Source organism: Lactuca serriola, chromosome 4, assembly GCF_051521515.1.
Source record: "Lactuca serriola cultivar US96UC23 chromosome 4, Lser_US96UC23_V15, whole genome shotgun sequence".
In the NCBI taxonomy this organism is placed as follows: domain Eukaryota; kingdom Viridiplantae; phylum Streptophyta; class Magnoliopsida; order Asterales; family Asteraceae; genus Lactuca; species Lactuca serriola.
The window spans coordinates 7,854,832-7,868,766 of record NC_136411.1 but is presented as its reverse complement, the minus strand read 5'-3'; the positions used below and the strand labels follow the sequence as shown (position 1 = coordinate 7,868,766).

Genomic DNA, 13,935 nt, shown 5'->3' with positions numbered 1-13,935 from the left:
AAAAAAATACACCTTCTAGTTTATAATAAAATCATAAACAATTAATAATATATATATATATATATATATATATATATATATATATATATATATATATATATATATATATATATATATATATATAGGGTTAGAGAATATGTGGTTGTCATGTATATAAGCTTATATATAGAACCCTCCAAAATATATTGTTTTAATTTGGATATATCCAAACGAATCATAATACTATGGTTAGTATTCTTCATAAATACACATGTCTTACTAAATTCATCGAATATATGTTATTTTTTTTTTAAATATGTTTATGAACCTAAAACATTGAAAGCAATAACCATTTACAAAAGCCAACTAATTTTTAAAAGTAAAATAATAGAATATTAGTAATATATATATATATATATATATATATATATATATATATAAAATTTGATGAATGTTTTCATAAATTCATTTTTTATAGTTTTTCAATTAAATGACAAAATATTTTGAGTTGTAATTGTTAATAAGTATTGTTTTTTTTTTCAACAGAAACTTCGATAGATTTTTTTTTTATAAAAAACTATATGATTGAACTCTTTTATTACATAATTTAATTTATTTCAATTGTAATCTATTAAAAAAAAATTAGAGAAGATGATATTGGATTTATTTTGCTTAAAACTACATCATTTAAAAGGTTATATACTTAAGTTTAGGTATATAACAACCACATATTCATTTTTCCATATATATATATATATATATATATATATATATATATATATATATATATATATATATATATATATATATATATATCATTTAATGTAATAAAGTTATTATTTTATGTATATTTTTTAATATTTTAATATAGAATGATAAAAACTTTATAAAAAGATATAAATTTGACACTTTAAGTAGCCGAAAATATATTGGTTTGATTAGTAAAATGATAAACATATTTTGCATTTTTTTTCAACAATTTTATGAAAGTAGGTTGGAACAAGGTTTAGGGGACCATTGAAAACATGAAGAGGTTCCTAGATTTGCACATTTTGTTTTGAATATGTCTGGCTTTAGACACCTTACAACCAAAACAACCTCAGCTTTTGTAAGACATGATTAGAAGAAAAAGAAACATTTGACCGTGTTTTTGATTGTTACAGCACATCAATAATTGTTTCAAACTCAAACATGTGTTAACAAACTCCATATATTATTTTTACCTCATATCCCCCATCATTATTCAGTAATTTATCAAATTTTGTTATAAAATGTCAGTTGTATAAGAGACAAAAAGAAGTGATGAAGTCATGTGAAAAGTTAGTAGATGTTATCGACCTTTTTTTTAAGTAACATATTTACATATTTCCCAAAAATTTAGTCAATACGTGAATTCAATCCCTCGTCGGCTCGTCCTATATTCCCAACTCCACTATTGATAATAAGTCATATTCGAAAAGGTATAAATGTTTTAGATCCATTCTTTTTCGTGTCTATGGAGGATGATTTCATGGACAATAATCAAAGCATGAGATTTGAGTTTGTAATATTTATTTTATCTTGAGAGAATATAAAACAATTGGTATATTCTTAAATTACTTAACATCTAATATTTTCATACCACCTTCTATAGCATGAGAACGATTGTAAGGTCCAAGGGTGTGCTGTGGAAAAAAAATAGGGGAGTCTATCCCCCAGACCTCCCACTCTCTCTTCGCATGTGATTGGTTAGTATTTTTTTCATTTTTTTTAATATTTATTAAATTATATACTTAATAAAGTTATAAAAATATATCAAAATTTATGGTTTTTAATTCTCTACAAAACGAGTATAATATTTGTATGAAATATATATTTTTTTTAAGTGAAAGATTTTGAGGGAAAGAAAAATAAAGAAAAACTAATGTGATAGACACAACGGAAGAATACTTCTTGCACACACCTTTGGGTCTAATTGACATCTAACTATTGTCCTTGTATTTTTTATTACTTGATAAAATTCAGTTATTTCAAAAAAAAAAAAAAGAATAGAATAAAATAAAATACCCAAAATTTTAAATAACTTAACTAAAAAACAACTGCAATTTTTTTTTAAACAGCTAACACATACGCTCTAAATGCGATGCGACTATTTTCTTAATTTTATCACCGGTGTATTAACTAAGGGTTTCCGTATAATAATTAAATTAATAAATAAATAACCAAAGGTTTCATTGCCAATTTTTGGTTGGCTTATTTAATGTAATTAAAATATTTATTTCGTAGAAAACCTATAAAAGAAAAATTGACGTTCTATTTAATCTTGGGATGTAATCTTATGTGAAATTGTCTCAAAAAGAAAAAGACTGACGAAAAGAACATATGGGGAAGTGCTAAAGAGAATTAACAGAAAAATCAGTTTTCGTTATGCTTTTTTAATTCAAATAAACTAAAATTTTTGTTTGTTTTTTTTTCTGCAAAAAAATAGAATATGAGTTTACAAAAGAAAAAAAAAAAGAATAAAGTGGTACTTTTTGTTAATATAAATTACATAAATATATTTGTTAAAAATATTAGAAAAAAGCTGATAGCCATTCTTTGCAATGAACGATCATGATATCCAACTTTAATTGATTACGTTTAAATAATTTAAATCAGACTTTAACTCAAATACGATTTTTTTGTTACAAAAGATTGACATAACTCATAACCAAAAACTTATAAGTAGTGGAATCAAACACAAAACTTGTTTCCATGTGGAAATATTAAGTCCATTAAGATTTTCTAAAAGCATAACATGTATACCTATTTAGTATTTATGCCTCAAGTTCTTGTTGTCAGAGCAAAGTATACAAATAGTAGAAAATAGAACACTTCTAGAGAGAGAAACAGAAGCAACTTCTACTGACATTTTTGTTTCCATTTCAAGTTTTAAAAAATGGCGAATGAGTGAGTGAATTTCACAGATGGGTATTGAGAGAAGAGAGGAAGCTCGTTTCTGTTTTTGTCTTTTTTGTCTTCGTTTTGATCACATAAGAAGAAGAAGAAGAAGACAACAGCGAACAGTGATTTCATCTTCATGTTTTAAAATCCCTCCAATCATTTCGGTTTTTGTTTTCATGCTCCTGATGTCTTCCCCTGTTTTTCCGGCGACCTCTGCTAAAAAACTCCGGCGAGACCACCATGTTTTCCGGCCACAGGAAGAAACCAATAAGATGAAGCTGGTTAAAGCTCATCTCATGAAGATTAACAAACCTTTTGTCAAGTCAATTCAGGTACTGCTTTTTCGAATGAAATTAAAAAAGAAAAAGAAAATATAACTTTTTCTTTCATTAATACATTCATATATTACATATATATCAAATACCCATTTGGATAAATTCGAATAAATTTCAATTTTCTTTTTTTCTTTTGGGACAGAGCCCAGATGGTGATACGATAGATTGTGTTTTGAGACATCATCAGCCAGCTTTTGATCATCCTAAATTGAAAGGAACGAAGCCATTGGTGGGTTTATATTATCTTTTGGATTAATATCACATACAATAAGTATAAGTATTGCTTCTCTTTTTGATTAAAGATTTGTTTTTGAATATGTATATATAGGATCCACCTGAGAGACCAGATGGGCATGATGAAGGAGAAATAAGCTCTGAAAATCATCAGCTATGGAGTTTATCAGGTGAATCATGCCCAGAAGGAACAATTCCTATCAGAAGAACAAGTGAGCAGGACATTTTAAGAGCAAATTCTGTTAAAAAATTCGGTCAAAAAATTGTACGACCAGTTAGAAGAGACACTTCTAGCTATGGACATGAGGTTAGTTCTCAAAAAAAAAAAAAAAAAAAAAAACTCATAGTGTTTTGTCAAGCCTCGAACCTGACTCAGTTTGTTTTATCTCAAACCCCAAACATGTATCCATAATCGAAGCTATGCCTGATAAGAAGGGTCAAATTGGATTGGTAGGGCTAATTGGTGAAATGAATAAAGTCTTTTCTTTTCTATTTTCCTTCGGTTCATATATAATTAGTGTAATTTATATAAGTATAAAATATATAACTATTAGAACAAAATTTTAAATCTTTAATGTAAACAATTTTAAAAAGATTGTAAGTATTTAAATTTATGAGGGTGTTTGGCTAATCTTTTCACAGGGCAAAAGGACTTTTAGGAAAAGTCACAAAAAGCTAGGAATTCCTAACTTTTCCAAAAAGTCAGTTTTTCTTATATCAAATTCTCAAAAGTTGCTTTTAAAATATTTTTACCAAACATCTTTTCCCCCTATCTTTTTCTAAAAGTTCTTTTTGTCCTTCAAAAAGATAGGCCAAACACCCTCGTAATCCAAATTAAAATAATCCATGTCTAAGAATTTACATATCAAGAAGCATCTCCAACCCCATACTAAAACTTCACTTTTACGTTAAACTTTTAAAAAACAACATTAAGTTTACATAAAATATGTTGTTGGTATACAATATTATATTATTCATTAACATGTATATTAAAATTCCAGCAATACAAATTGGTACTTTTAACTTTGACCTTATTCATTTTTAGTTTAGTTCTATTATTATATCTAATAATTTAAAATAGAATTCAAAAGTAAGTAAAATACATAATTGATATATATTGCAATCTTAGTAATATAATACAAACACACAAGTGGCATATATGTGTCGAGTTTGTAAAAACCCAATAAATATAGGGGTTGTTTTTGGAAAAGTATAAAGTTGGATAAAATATACTTATTTTTTGGTGTTAGATATAATATAATGGGTTGGAAAGATTTACCCTTTGAGAATATCATTTACATTATTTTTATGAATTTTGGTGTTAATGGTTGAGAAGTGCCATTTTAAGTATGTGAAGATTTTCATGGCTTTGCCCTCATTTCAGAGATTTCTACTGAAGGATAGTTAATTAATTGTAATACAATGGTACTACTTTGATAATGACATGGAGGTGACAAAACTATTATTATCTAGTTGTCATCAAATAACAGCATTAAAACAAGTAATACCCAAAGGCTAAAGTCACCTCTCTCTTCATTTATACAAGTTATTTCTATTTTATGATTATTAAAAGGTATTCTACAATATTGTCTCATTTGGCATGAACGTGATCCTTGGGTTTTATACTAAGTATCTAAGTCCAATACACGTACATCAAACATCAAACACAGTACAAATAATAAATTCTCTTTATGAATTATGAATTAATTGTTGAAAATTGGGATTAATAAAGTTGAAAAATGGCAGCATGCAGTTGGATATGTAAGTGGGAATAAATACTATGGAGCAAAGGCAAGCATAAATGTGTGGGCTCCAAGGGTGACCAATAGATATGAATTCAGTCTATCACAAATGTGGCTTATTTCGGGTTCCTTTGGTCATGATCTCAACACCATTGAAGCCGGTTGGCAGGTATTTTCATTTACACCCCTTCTCTTTTACTCTCATTCATTTTCACCCCTTCGATTGTCCACCGTTTAATATATATGACCTTTTGGTTTAATAAAAAATCGAAGGAAAATCAGATAGGCATTTATTCATAATGATGGTGTTTTCACTTTTTCTTTACGATTTTAGCCTTACTTTGTTTAACTTTAAAGTTTAAATGGATGGAGCAGAACTGTAAAAAGAGATTTTGAAATGATATGTGCAGCATGAGGTCCATTAAATATGTACCTGCAAAGCGTTTTTCACACTTTATGTAAAGAAAATGTAGAAAAGTCATTAAATGCATTTTTTTAGTCAAATCTGTTATACATGTCATGATGCTACATATCAAATATTCTATTAAAGTCTCTCTCTTTTTTTTTTTTGTATAAATTATCATTCTAAAAGCTCTATCCTGTGTATTTAAAGACTAGAAAAGATAAACATTGAGTGTTCTTCAAGAAGTATATATATTATTTTATGATAACAGTTTACTAAGACTTCATATTGTCAAATCCGAAGTAGCAAAGCAAGAACTATTTGTACTTCATGCAGTAAAAATAGTAAAAATAGTACAAATAGATGTTTCTTAATGCCATTTAAAGCTGATTTAAGTCACTAAAGTCCTCAACTACCTTCCCATCAAATTGAATTTATTGTTTTACCAAATATCTATTAAATTTATCAAATTGAATTTATTATTTTACCAAATTTCTATTAAATTTTTATTCAACAGGTAAGCCCAGAGCTGTATGGGGACAACCGCCCTCGATTCTTTACTTATTGGACTGTAAGTTGTACAATTATGTGTATTTTTAAATAAATTACTATTATCTTTAAAATAATATATAATATTAACTTAAAATTACAGAACGATGCATATCAAACAACGGGATGTTACAACTTGCTATGTTCAGGATTCGTACAAACAAATAATAGGGTTGCGATTGGAGCTGCTATATCTCCATTGTCTGTATACAATGGTGGACAATTTGATATCAGTTTGATGATTTGGAAGGTAAATTCTTTAAACCATTGTACACTATAAAAAATGAATTTTAAAACGAGTTCATATAATCAAAAATATATATATAAAATAAATAATAGTTATTTGGGTTTTCAGGGGTAAAGTGTCATAATGCATGTCCAGTTTTCTTGCATAAAATTTTGATTCAAGAACCACATCAAAGATTAAGAAAAAAAATGTTCGGATTAACTTATATGCTTTCAAATTATAATAAGTTGATAAGTTGTTTTGAATGATACATAAGTTTGCTTATTTTTTGAGCTTATTATAATTTAATGTCATTTGATACCATTAAAATAGCTTACAAACTAAAAACTAACTTTTCAGCTGAGCTCACCAAACAATGATAAGCTCAAACACATGATAAACTGACTTAAAAGCTAAAAACTAATTTTTCAGCTTAGCTCACCAAACACAACGTTTGGAAAATCATTGTCAAAAAATAAGAATGGACAAATTATTATGCATATCATTGTTATTTTTTATTGTCTCTTCATGATCCTATCGAAATCAGAAAAAAAAAATATGTAAAAATGTATTGCTGAAACTCGCATTTTCTTTGGTTTAACAGTGATATAAATTACATCAATTTTCCCAAAATCAATCAAATCACCTAACATAAATTATCAATAACAACTAGGATTACCTATATGTCCTCTCTTCTAAATTGTTGGTCTTATTGTCTTTTTAGTCAAATTGACTTATTATTTACATTACTTAATTAAGTAATTTGATCGAAATTTGAAGGGAAAAGAACAAAAAATATAAACTTATTCAAGGTATTATACAGGATCCAAAGCATGGCAATTGGTGGTTGGAATTCGGATCTGGTACCTTGGTCGGGTATTGGCCCGCTTCTTTATTCAGTCACCTCCGTGATCACGCAAGCATGATTCAATTTGGGGGAGAAATTGTAAATAGTCGGTCTTGGGGTTCTCACACATCGACCCAAATGGGAAGCGGGCATTTTTCGGGTCAAGGATTCGGTAAAGCATCTTATATCAGGAATATGCAAGTGGTTGACTGGGGCAACAGTTTAATTCCTTTGTCCAACTTTAAAATATTAGCTGATCATCCGAACTGTTACGATATTAAAGGTGGGGCAAACAGGGTGTGGGGTAACTATATCTATTATGGTGGACCGGGTAAGAATCCTAGGTGTCCGTGAAATAGACATGACATTCTAGTATCGAGTATAAGTATACCAAAGGGTGAAAAAGTTTTGAGATTTTTTTTTTCGCTTTAGTTTTCCCTATGAGGTTTCAAGATTTTTCCATGATGTGTGGGTATTTTGTTTTTCTAACACATAGGATTGTAATCACAACATTTATGTAAAGTTATAGTTTTGAGTACTAAAATTTGATATAATGTTAGGTTGAGTGCATACTGGATTTTTTTTTCACATGTATGAAATTTATGGCGAAATATTTGGATAGTTTAGTGCCAAGTTTTAAGTTATTCAAGTTTCTAATCCCGTTCTTGTAAAAACATAACGAGGTCATGCTTAATGTGCTAAATAGCTCAGGGATGCATATTGTATGTATCATCGAAGTTAAGTCAATATGATGCTCAATAATCAAAGAGAAAATGACACTGAACATTATGATAGAATATGAAAGAATATGTTTATTTATCAAATGAGAATGATATCGAATGTTCCCTACATAATGTGATTCCATCATGTTATTTCGTTAGAAATGATTTTTTTAACGCTATGTGGTATACTTATGTTTCATCATTCTATGTCACGTCAATGCTACAGTCTCTTCCTTAATTTTTTAACTCTATGTTTCATCTTTGAAGAACAACTTACAAGTTATGATTTACAATGTATAAGAGAAAAAAAAAAACCACAGCCAAAGAATAGGGTTAGGAAAGGAGAGAGGGCGGAATCGTCATCTAAAAAAAAATGAAAATTTTCCCGTATTTTTCAAAAAAAAATGAATTTTTTTTTTATTTTTTTTATTTTTTATTAGTTAATTCAAGTTCCGAAAATAATATTTAAAAAAAAAAATTTTAGATTTTTCATTTATTTTACATTTTAAAATTATTTTTTAGAATATGTCAGTGTAATATTCTATTAGAATATTTCACGTATTTAAAAAAAAAAAAAAAAAAAAAAAAAAAAAAAAAAAACCGAGATTTTTTTATTTTTTTTAGTTAATTCAAGTTCCGAAAATAATATTTAAAAAAAAAAAGAATTTTTGGATTTTTCCGTTTATTTTGCATTTTAAAATTATTTTTAGATTTGGTCTTACTGTCTCACAAAATTAGAATGATCTCAAATGAACCTAAACCTCTATATATATATATATATATATATATATATATATATATATATATATATATATATATATATATATATATATATATATATATATATATATATAAAGCTTTAATGTATGATATACATATAGTATTATTTATGTTTGAGTTATTAAGCGTTTATATCATTGAAGTTTATTTTTATAACATCACATTGTTATCTTTATTTGTAAATTTAATTTCCTTTCTTTAGAAAGAAAGACATATATTGTAAAGTTAATTTAAATTATTTTTCTTGTATATAACAAACAATACATTTTTTTTGAGATCTATCTGGAACAGTTACTTAAAATATATATAATATATATATAGTTCAATACATATCGATTGAAAGCAAACGGGCAACAATACATTGAATAAGTCATAATACCAAACATACACTTGATCATTCTCAAAGGTGTCCCCTTATTAACACGATTGTATATTCCAGATAAATTAATGCATCATTTCAGTGATGACTTTATGGATGGAATCCAGATAAAAAGAAGAGGGGACAGTATGCAGAGAGATTAAATATGAAAGATGGCCTTATCGCTCATCGTTTACACAAATGATTTAATATTTTATACTGATGGAATATCATTGAATGACAACATAAAAGATAAATATAAATAATTATAAGCCAAAAAAAAAATCAAAATCATGGACTTTGCAAAAAAAGGAAAAGTTACGATTTTCATGAAGATATATATCGAGTGTTTCCATGCACTCTAGTTTATTTATATTATAAAAATATAAAAGTTTCAAAAGGAATTTACAATGTGGCAGATGATGACTGATCAGACATTTGAATCTTGAATTGGTCCACACAAGAGAAGGAGTGATGATTAGAAAGAGATTTCACAACCACAACCAGCAGTTGCTTTTCTAAATATAATCTCTTATACTTAAATGCCCACACCAACCTGTCTTTAAAATACACAAAGAAAAAACTCAAATGAATGACTGAAAATGACTTTGTTGCCCCCACCATACCAACTGGCTAATATGCAGGTATGATATACCCATGGGTAGGAAAGGGAATTGTATTCCAGAATCCAGATCATATATGACCTTGGAATCCGCATCAACATAACTATACTGTATGTGTATGTGTGTGGGGGGTGGGGGTTGACAAGGTATTTACGTCTTTTATACGTCAAACGCACTCTTGCTTCACTAGCAATATCATTTTCTTTAAAAAACTTGTTCGCTTTAATTTTTAATTATGATAACAGTATGGTAGTGAGAATGCAACTATATATCATTGATAAACAAAAAGATGGCACAAAATATAACCAATAACAAAATTTATGAATTCCTGAATCATATAAATTTCTATAATTGAGTTGAAGTTGATGTTGAAGCTTCCTGTAAGTAGTTGGATCCACCAAGCTTTTGTCTTGCAATTCCTTTAGCAAATTTACCGCATCTCCACACCTCTGCTGTGTGGAAAACTAATGAAGCATAGTGAAATAGGTAATGCAGCCGACCTTTGATTTCCAATCATCTCCCTCAAGTAACTCACAGCTTCATCTACTTCACCCTCAAGTGTTAAAGAATTCACAAGCGGGTTATACGATTTACTACTTGGAACAAAACCTTTGGCCTTCACCTCATCACAAATCTTTCTAGGATTACATTACATGTTCTTCCTTGAGAGCACAAACCATGGATCAAGTGATCAAGAATTCGGAAGACAATCATACACGGGTAGACTGTGCTCCCCTCAAAAAATCGTGCATACTGTAATTTTTTTTTTTTTAAAAGATTAGTTTAAGGTGCTACTACTTAGCCTAATGTTTAAACTTCAAAAGGCTAAAAGCCCAATTAACGTCCAAATGTGGATTTTGTGGGCCCACTCAAATGCAACGTCGGAAAGAGCGGGAGGACCGATTTCATCAAAAATCGAAAAAAGCAAAATTGCTAGAAGCTTAGAACAGAACTCGCTGCTACCGCGGGACCTGGACGGCTGGAATAAAGAAATAAAAACATCAACAGTGAATAGCATGAACTTTTGCGGTGTTGTCTACAGTGGAAGAACAAAAAGTAGAAGGACAAAATTGTTGGAAGGTTAAAAATTGCAGCCTTTAAAATTGAAATCATGAAACATGTAAGTTTCCTATATGACTGTTACGAACCCTAATTTTAATAATCACAAATTATCAAGCATTCAACTTTGAATTTTTGAGTTGTGATTTTACCCTCTTGATTAGAAGAGCGACCTTAAACTTTTGAACTACGATTTTAATTTGAAGAAGTGATTTTAGATTTTAATTTAATCTTGTCGATTCAAACCTGAAGAGCTTCACAAATTAATTACTCTACAAGCTTATAATTAAAATCAAAATCACTACTCAAAATTAAAATCACAGCTCAAAAGTTCAAAGTCACACCTCTAATCAAGACCACAGCTCCAAAGTTCAAAGTTACATGCATGGTAATTTATTATTATTAAAATTAGGGTACATAACAAGCATATAGGAAACTTATTTGTTTCATGATCTCGATTTTGGAGTCTGTGATTTCTAAACTCCCAACGATTTCTTCCTTCTACCTCTATTTCTTCCGCTATAGTCAAAACCGCAACAACAGGTGATTCACAATTGATATTTTTCTTTCTCTATTCCAGTCGTCCACGTCCAATGATAACAACGAAGTTGTGTTCCAAGCTTCTAGCGATTTTGTTTTTTCATTTCTTTATGAAACCAATCCTCCACTATTTCCAACATGGTATTTTGAATGAGCTCACAATTCACAAAGTCATTTGGACGTTAATTGGACTTTTAGCTTTTGAAGTATAAACATTGGGCTAAGTGGGCTAAGTATTTTAAACTAAACCTTTTTTTATTAATTTTTACTGTACTCAGGATTTTTTTTTAGGGATAGCACAGTCCACCCTTGAACACAACATGTATAATGTTAATGAAAAGAGGGAAGCTAATATGTATCTTATGCTTGGATAATTAGGGATTTGAGGAACTTTTATATCAGCATAATTTTACTTAATTTTGCTTCAAACCTCGTATGGATTTCGACCTGATGATACTTATTATATCTATAATTCAAATGCAGCAATGACGTCAAACCATGGAATCCAAATTCCATTTGGATGGGATATTGGGGAGGTGGGTGAAATTGAGCATTGAGACAAAAACACTTAAAAAGTCATAGAATCGATGGAAGCTCCAGGAAACCTGCAAAAGATGCTAACAAGGGAAAAGATAGTTTGGGAGAGAAGTAACACATAAAAAGAAGCAAATACTAACAGCAAAAAACCAAACCCCGCGACACATATACAAAGGGAGAAGTTACTCAAAAACCCTAATATTTAACCCTCCTTTTTGAGGTCATGTCCTCAGAAAGAGCAAGCTCCTCCATATATGGCCATATACTATCATCTCACTTCCTTCTCAGATGTCGTCTCCTCCTCCTACATTGAACAACCATTGGCTTCACCCTCCTTACCGTTGCAGATAGGGGCCTCCTTTTGTTCATACCACCTAAGTCTTCATTCTCTCAATTTTTTAGTGATTTGTGTCACACTCAATGCATTTCTTATAGCTACATTTGGTGTCCTAGTTAGCAGAGTCGTGCCACAAGTCCACCTCAACATACTCATTTTTGTTACTACTATCTCTCTTGTTGCTACTACCATCTCTCTTGTGGTCCTTCTTGCTCAGGCAACCTGCCTTTATAGGATGTGTAATATTTACCTCCACTACCCTTGTGGATCATTGACCCCAAATACCTGGAGCTCTCCATTGGGAGAAGAGCTTTGATAAGACCTGTTATTCGAGACTAAGGGATTCTCTCAAAACAGAGCAAAACTCTATAACTCTTATTCCATCTTAATCAAAAAGTCATATCAAAACCCTATATATATATATATATATATATATATATATATATATATATATATATATATATAAGTGTTAATAGATAAACCTATCCTAAATTAAAAGATACCGGCGGAGTTTAGCCAAGTCCGTCTCCAGCCGAGTGATTTGATCAGTGTTGTTCACCATCTCCATACCCTAAATAACGATGAACAATCCCTGTGAATAATGTTGACGTAAAGAGTACCCCATGGAGGTTTTTGTTTTGATTGCTAAGAATTATTATGAATTGAAGATTGTTCTTCTTGGAGAGTCCATTCCACTCGAATGAATGGAAAAACCCTAATATCTTTTATCTGTTTCATAGCTTGATTATCAATGAAATCTGATTCTTATGCAAAAATGTATCAGGGTCTATCAGAAAACAATTACTAATGTTTTACTAACTGCTATGAAAATAAATAAAGTGCAACTTTTACACCTTCTATTGAATTGTGGAGGATATTGGATTAGTAAAGTTTTGTGGATTAAAGTGCAGCTTTTACACCTTCTATTCAATACAGTAAGCTTTTGATTATTGCTCTTGCTGTTGGTTATTTCTTAAAATTCAGTTCATAGCAATTCTTTTATGAACATAAAACCAATGAATGATATATGTTATTCTGAACCTATAGAAATGCTTCACAGGTGTAATATTTTTGATTTATGGGCTTACATTTGTTTTCTTTAACCCAATAATGTCAAAAATGAAAAAGGAAGATTGAGACCATTTCAGCACTAGGTTGAAACCGAACATGTTTCATGGAGAGAAAAAAAATTACTTGTATGAAGAGTTGATATTTTGTGAACAAATCATATGGAACGCTATCTTCTTTTTAACCAAACATGGTATTTGAGTGGATTTCAAATTCAAATCCTTCAAAATCCAAACCCCCTCAAACCAAACACCCCCTAAGAGTTTCAACTAACATAGTAAAGTTTACCAGAATTGAACCACTTGGAGTTTTGTTCAAATTGATTAGAAAACAAACTCATGCTACTATTTATTTAAAAAGAGTTGGTATTTTGTCTTAAACATTGTTATTATCTAGCAAGTGGTTTTGAGTCCGCCATATGCAGAACTTTTGGGCTAATAAGTAAATAATGTACATAAATGTTACTTAATGTCTAGCATATGCAACCAAACTTCTAATCACTAAAATGTTTCTCTATCACTGAAATGTTACTAAATGTTATGCTTGTTTATAATCTTGCTTATAAGGGATGTAAACAACAGTAACGGATAGCAATTAGCAAATAAGTTACAATCATAATTTAAATAAATAAATAAACACTTCACTTTCCCTGCAACTCCGTTTTTCAAACAATC

At 29.4% G+C, this 13,935-nt stretch overlaps 1 protein-coding gene across 1 annotated transcript; it reads left to right on the top strand.

Moving 5' to 3' along the window:
* The first annotated feature begins 2,640 nt into the window (after positions 1–2,640).
* On the top strand, positions 2,641–7,807 carry LOC145100982 (protein neprosin-like). Its single transcript, XM_079038130.1, has 7 exons — positions 2,641–3,233; positions 3,379–3,465; positions 3,565–3,777; positions 5,217–5,381; positions 6,133–6,186; positions 6,268–6,414; positions 7,214–7,807. The coding sequence occupies exons 1-7, from the start codon at positions 2,925–2,927 to the stop codon at positions 7,589–7,591; spliced, it is 1,353 nt and encodes a 450-aa protein (XP_078894256.1). The 5' UTR covers positions 2,641–2,924; the 3' UTR covers positions 7,592–7,807.
* The last annotated feature ends 6,128 nt before the right edge of the window (positions 7,808–13,935 follow it).

Bases quoted from the DNA above. Each gene is read 5' to 3' on its own strand.
- LOC145100982 (XM_079038130.1), top strand. From the start codon at position 2,925: ATGGGTATTGAGAGAAGAGAGGAAGCTCGTTTCTGTTTTTGTCTTTTT. The intron at 3,778-5,216 runs GTTAGTTCTCAA...GAAAAATGGCAG, and splicing joins CTTCTAGCTATGGACATGAG to CATGCAGTTGGATATGTAAG. The intron at 6,415-7,213 runs GTAAATTCTTTA...GGTATTATACAG, and splicing joins TCAGTTTGATGATTTGGAAG to GATCCAAAGCATGGCAATTG.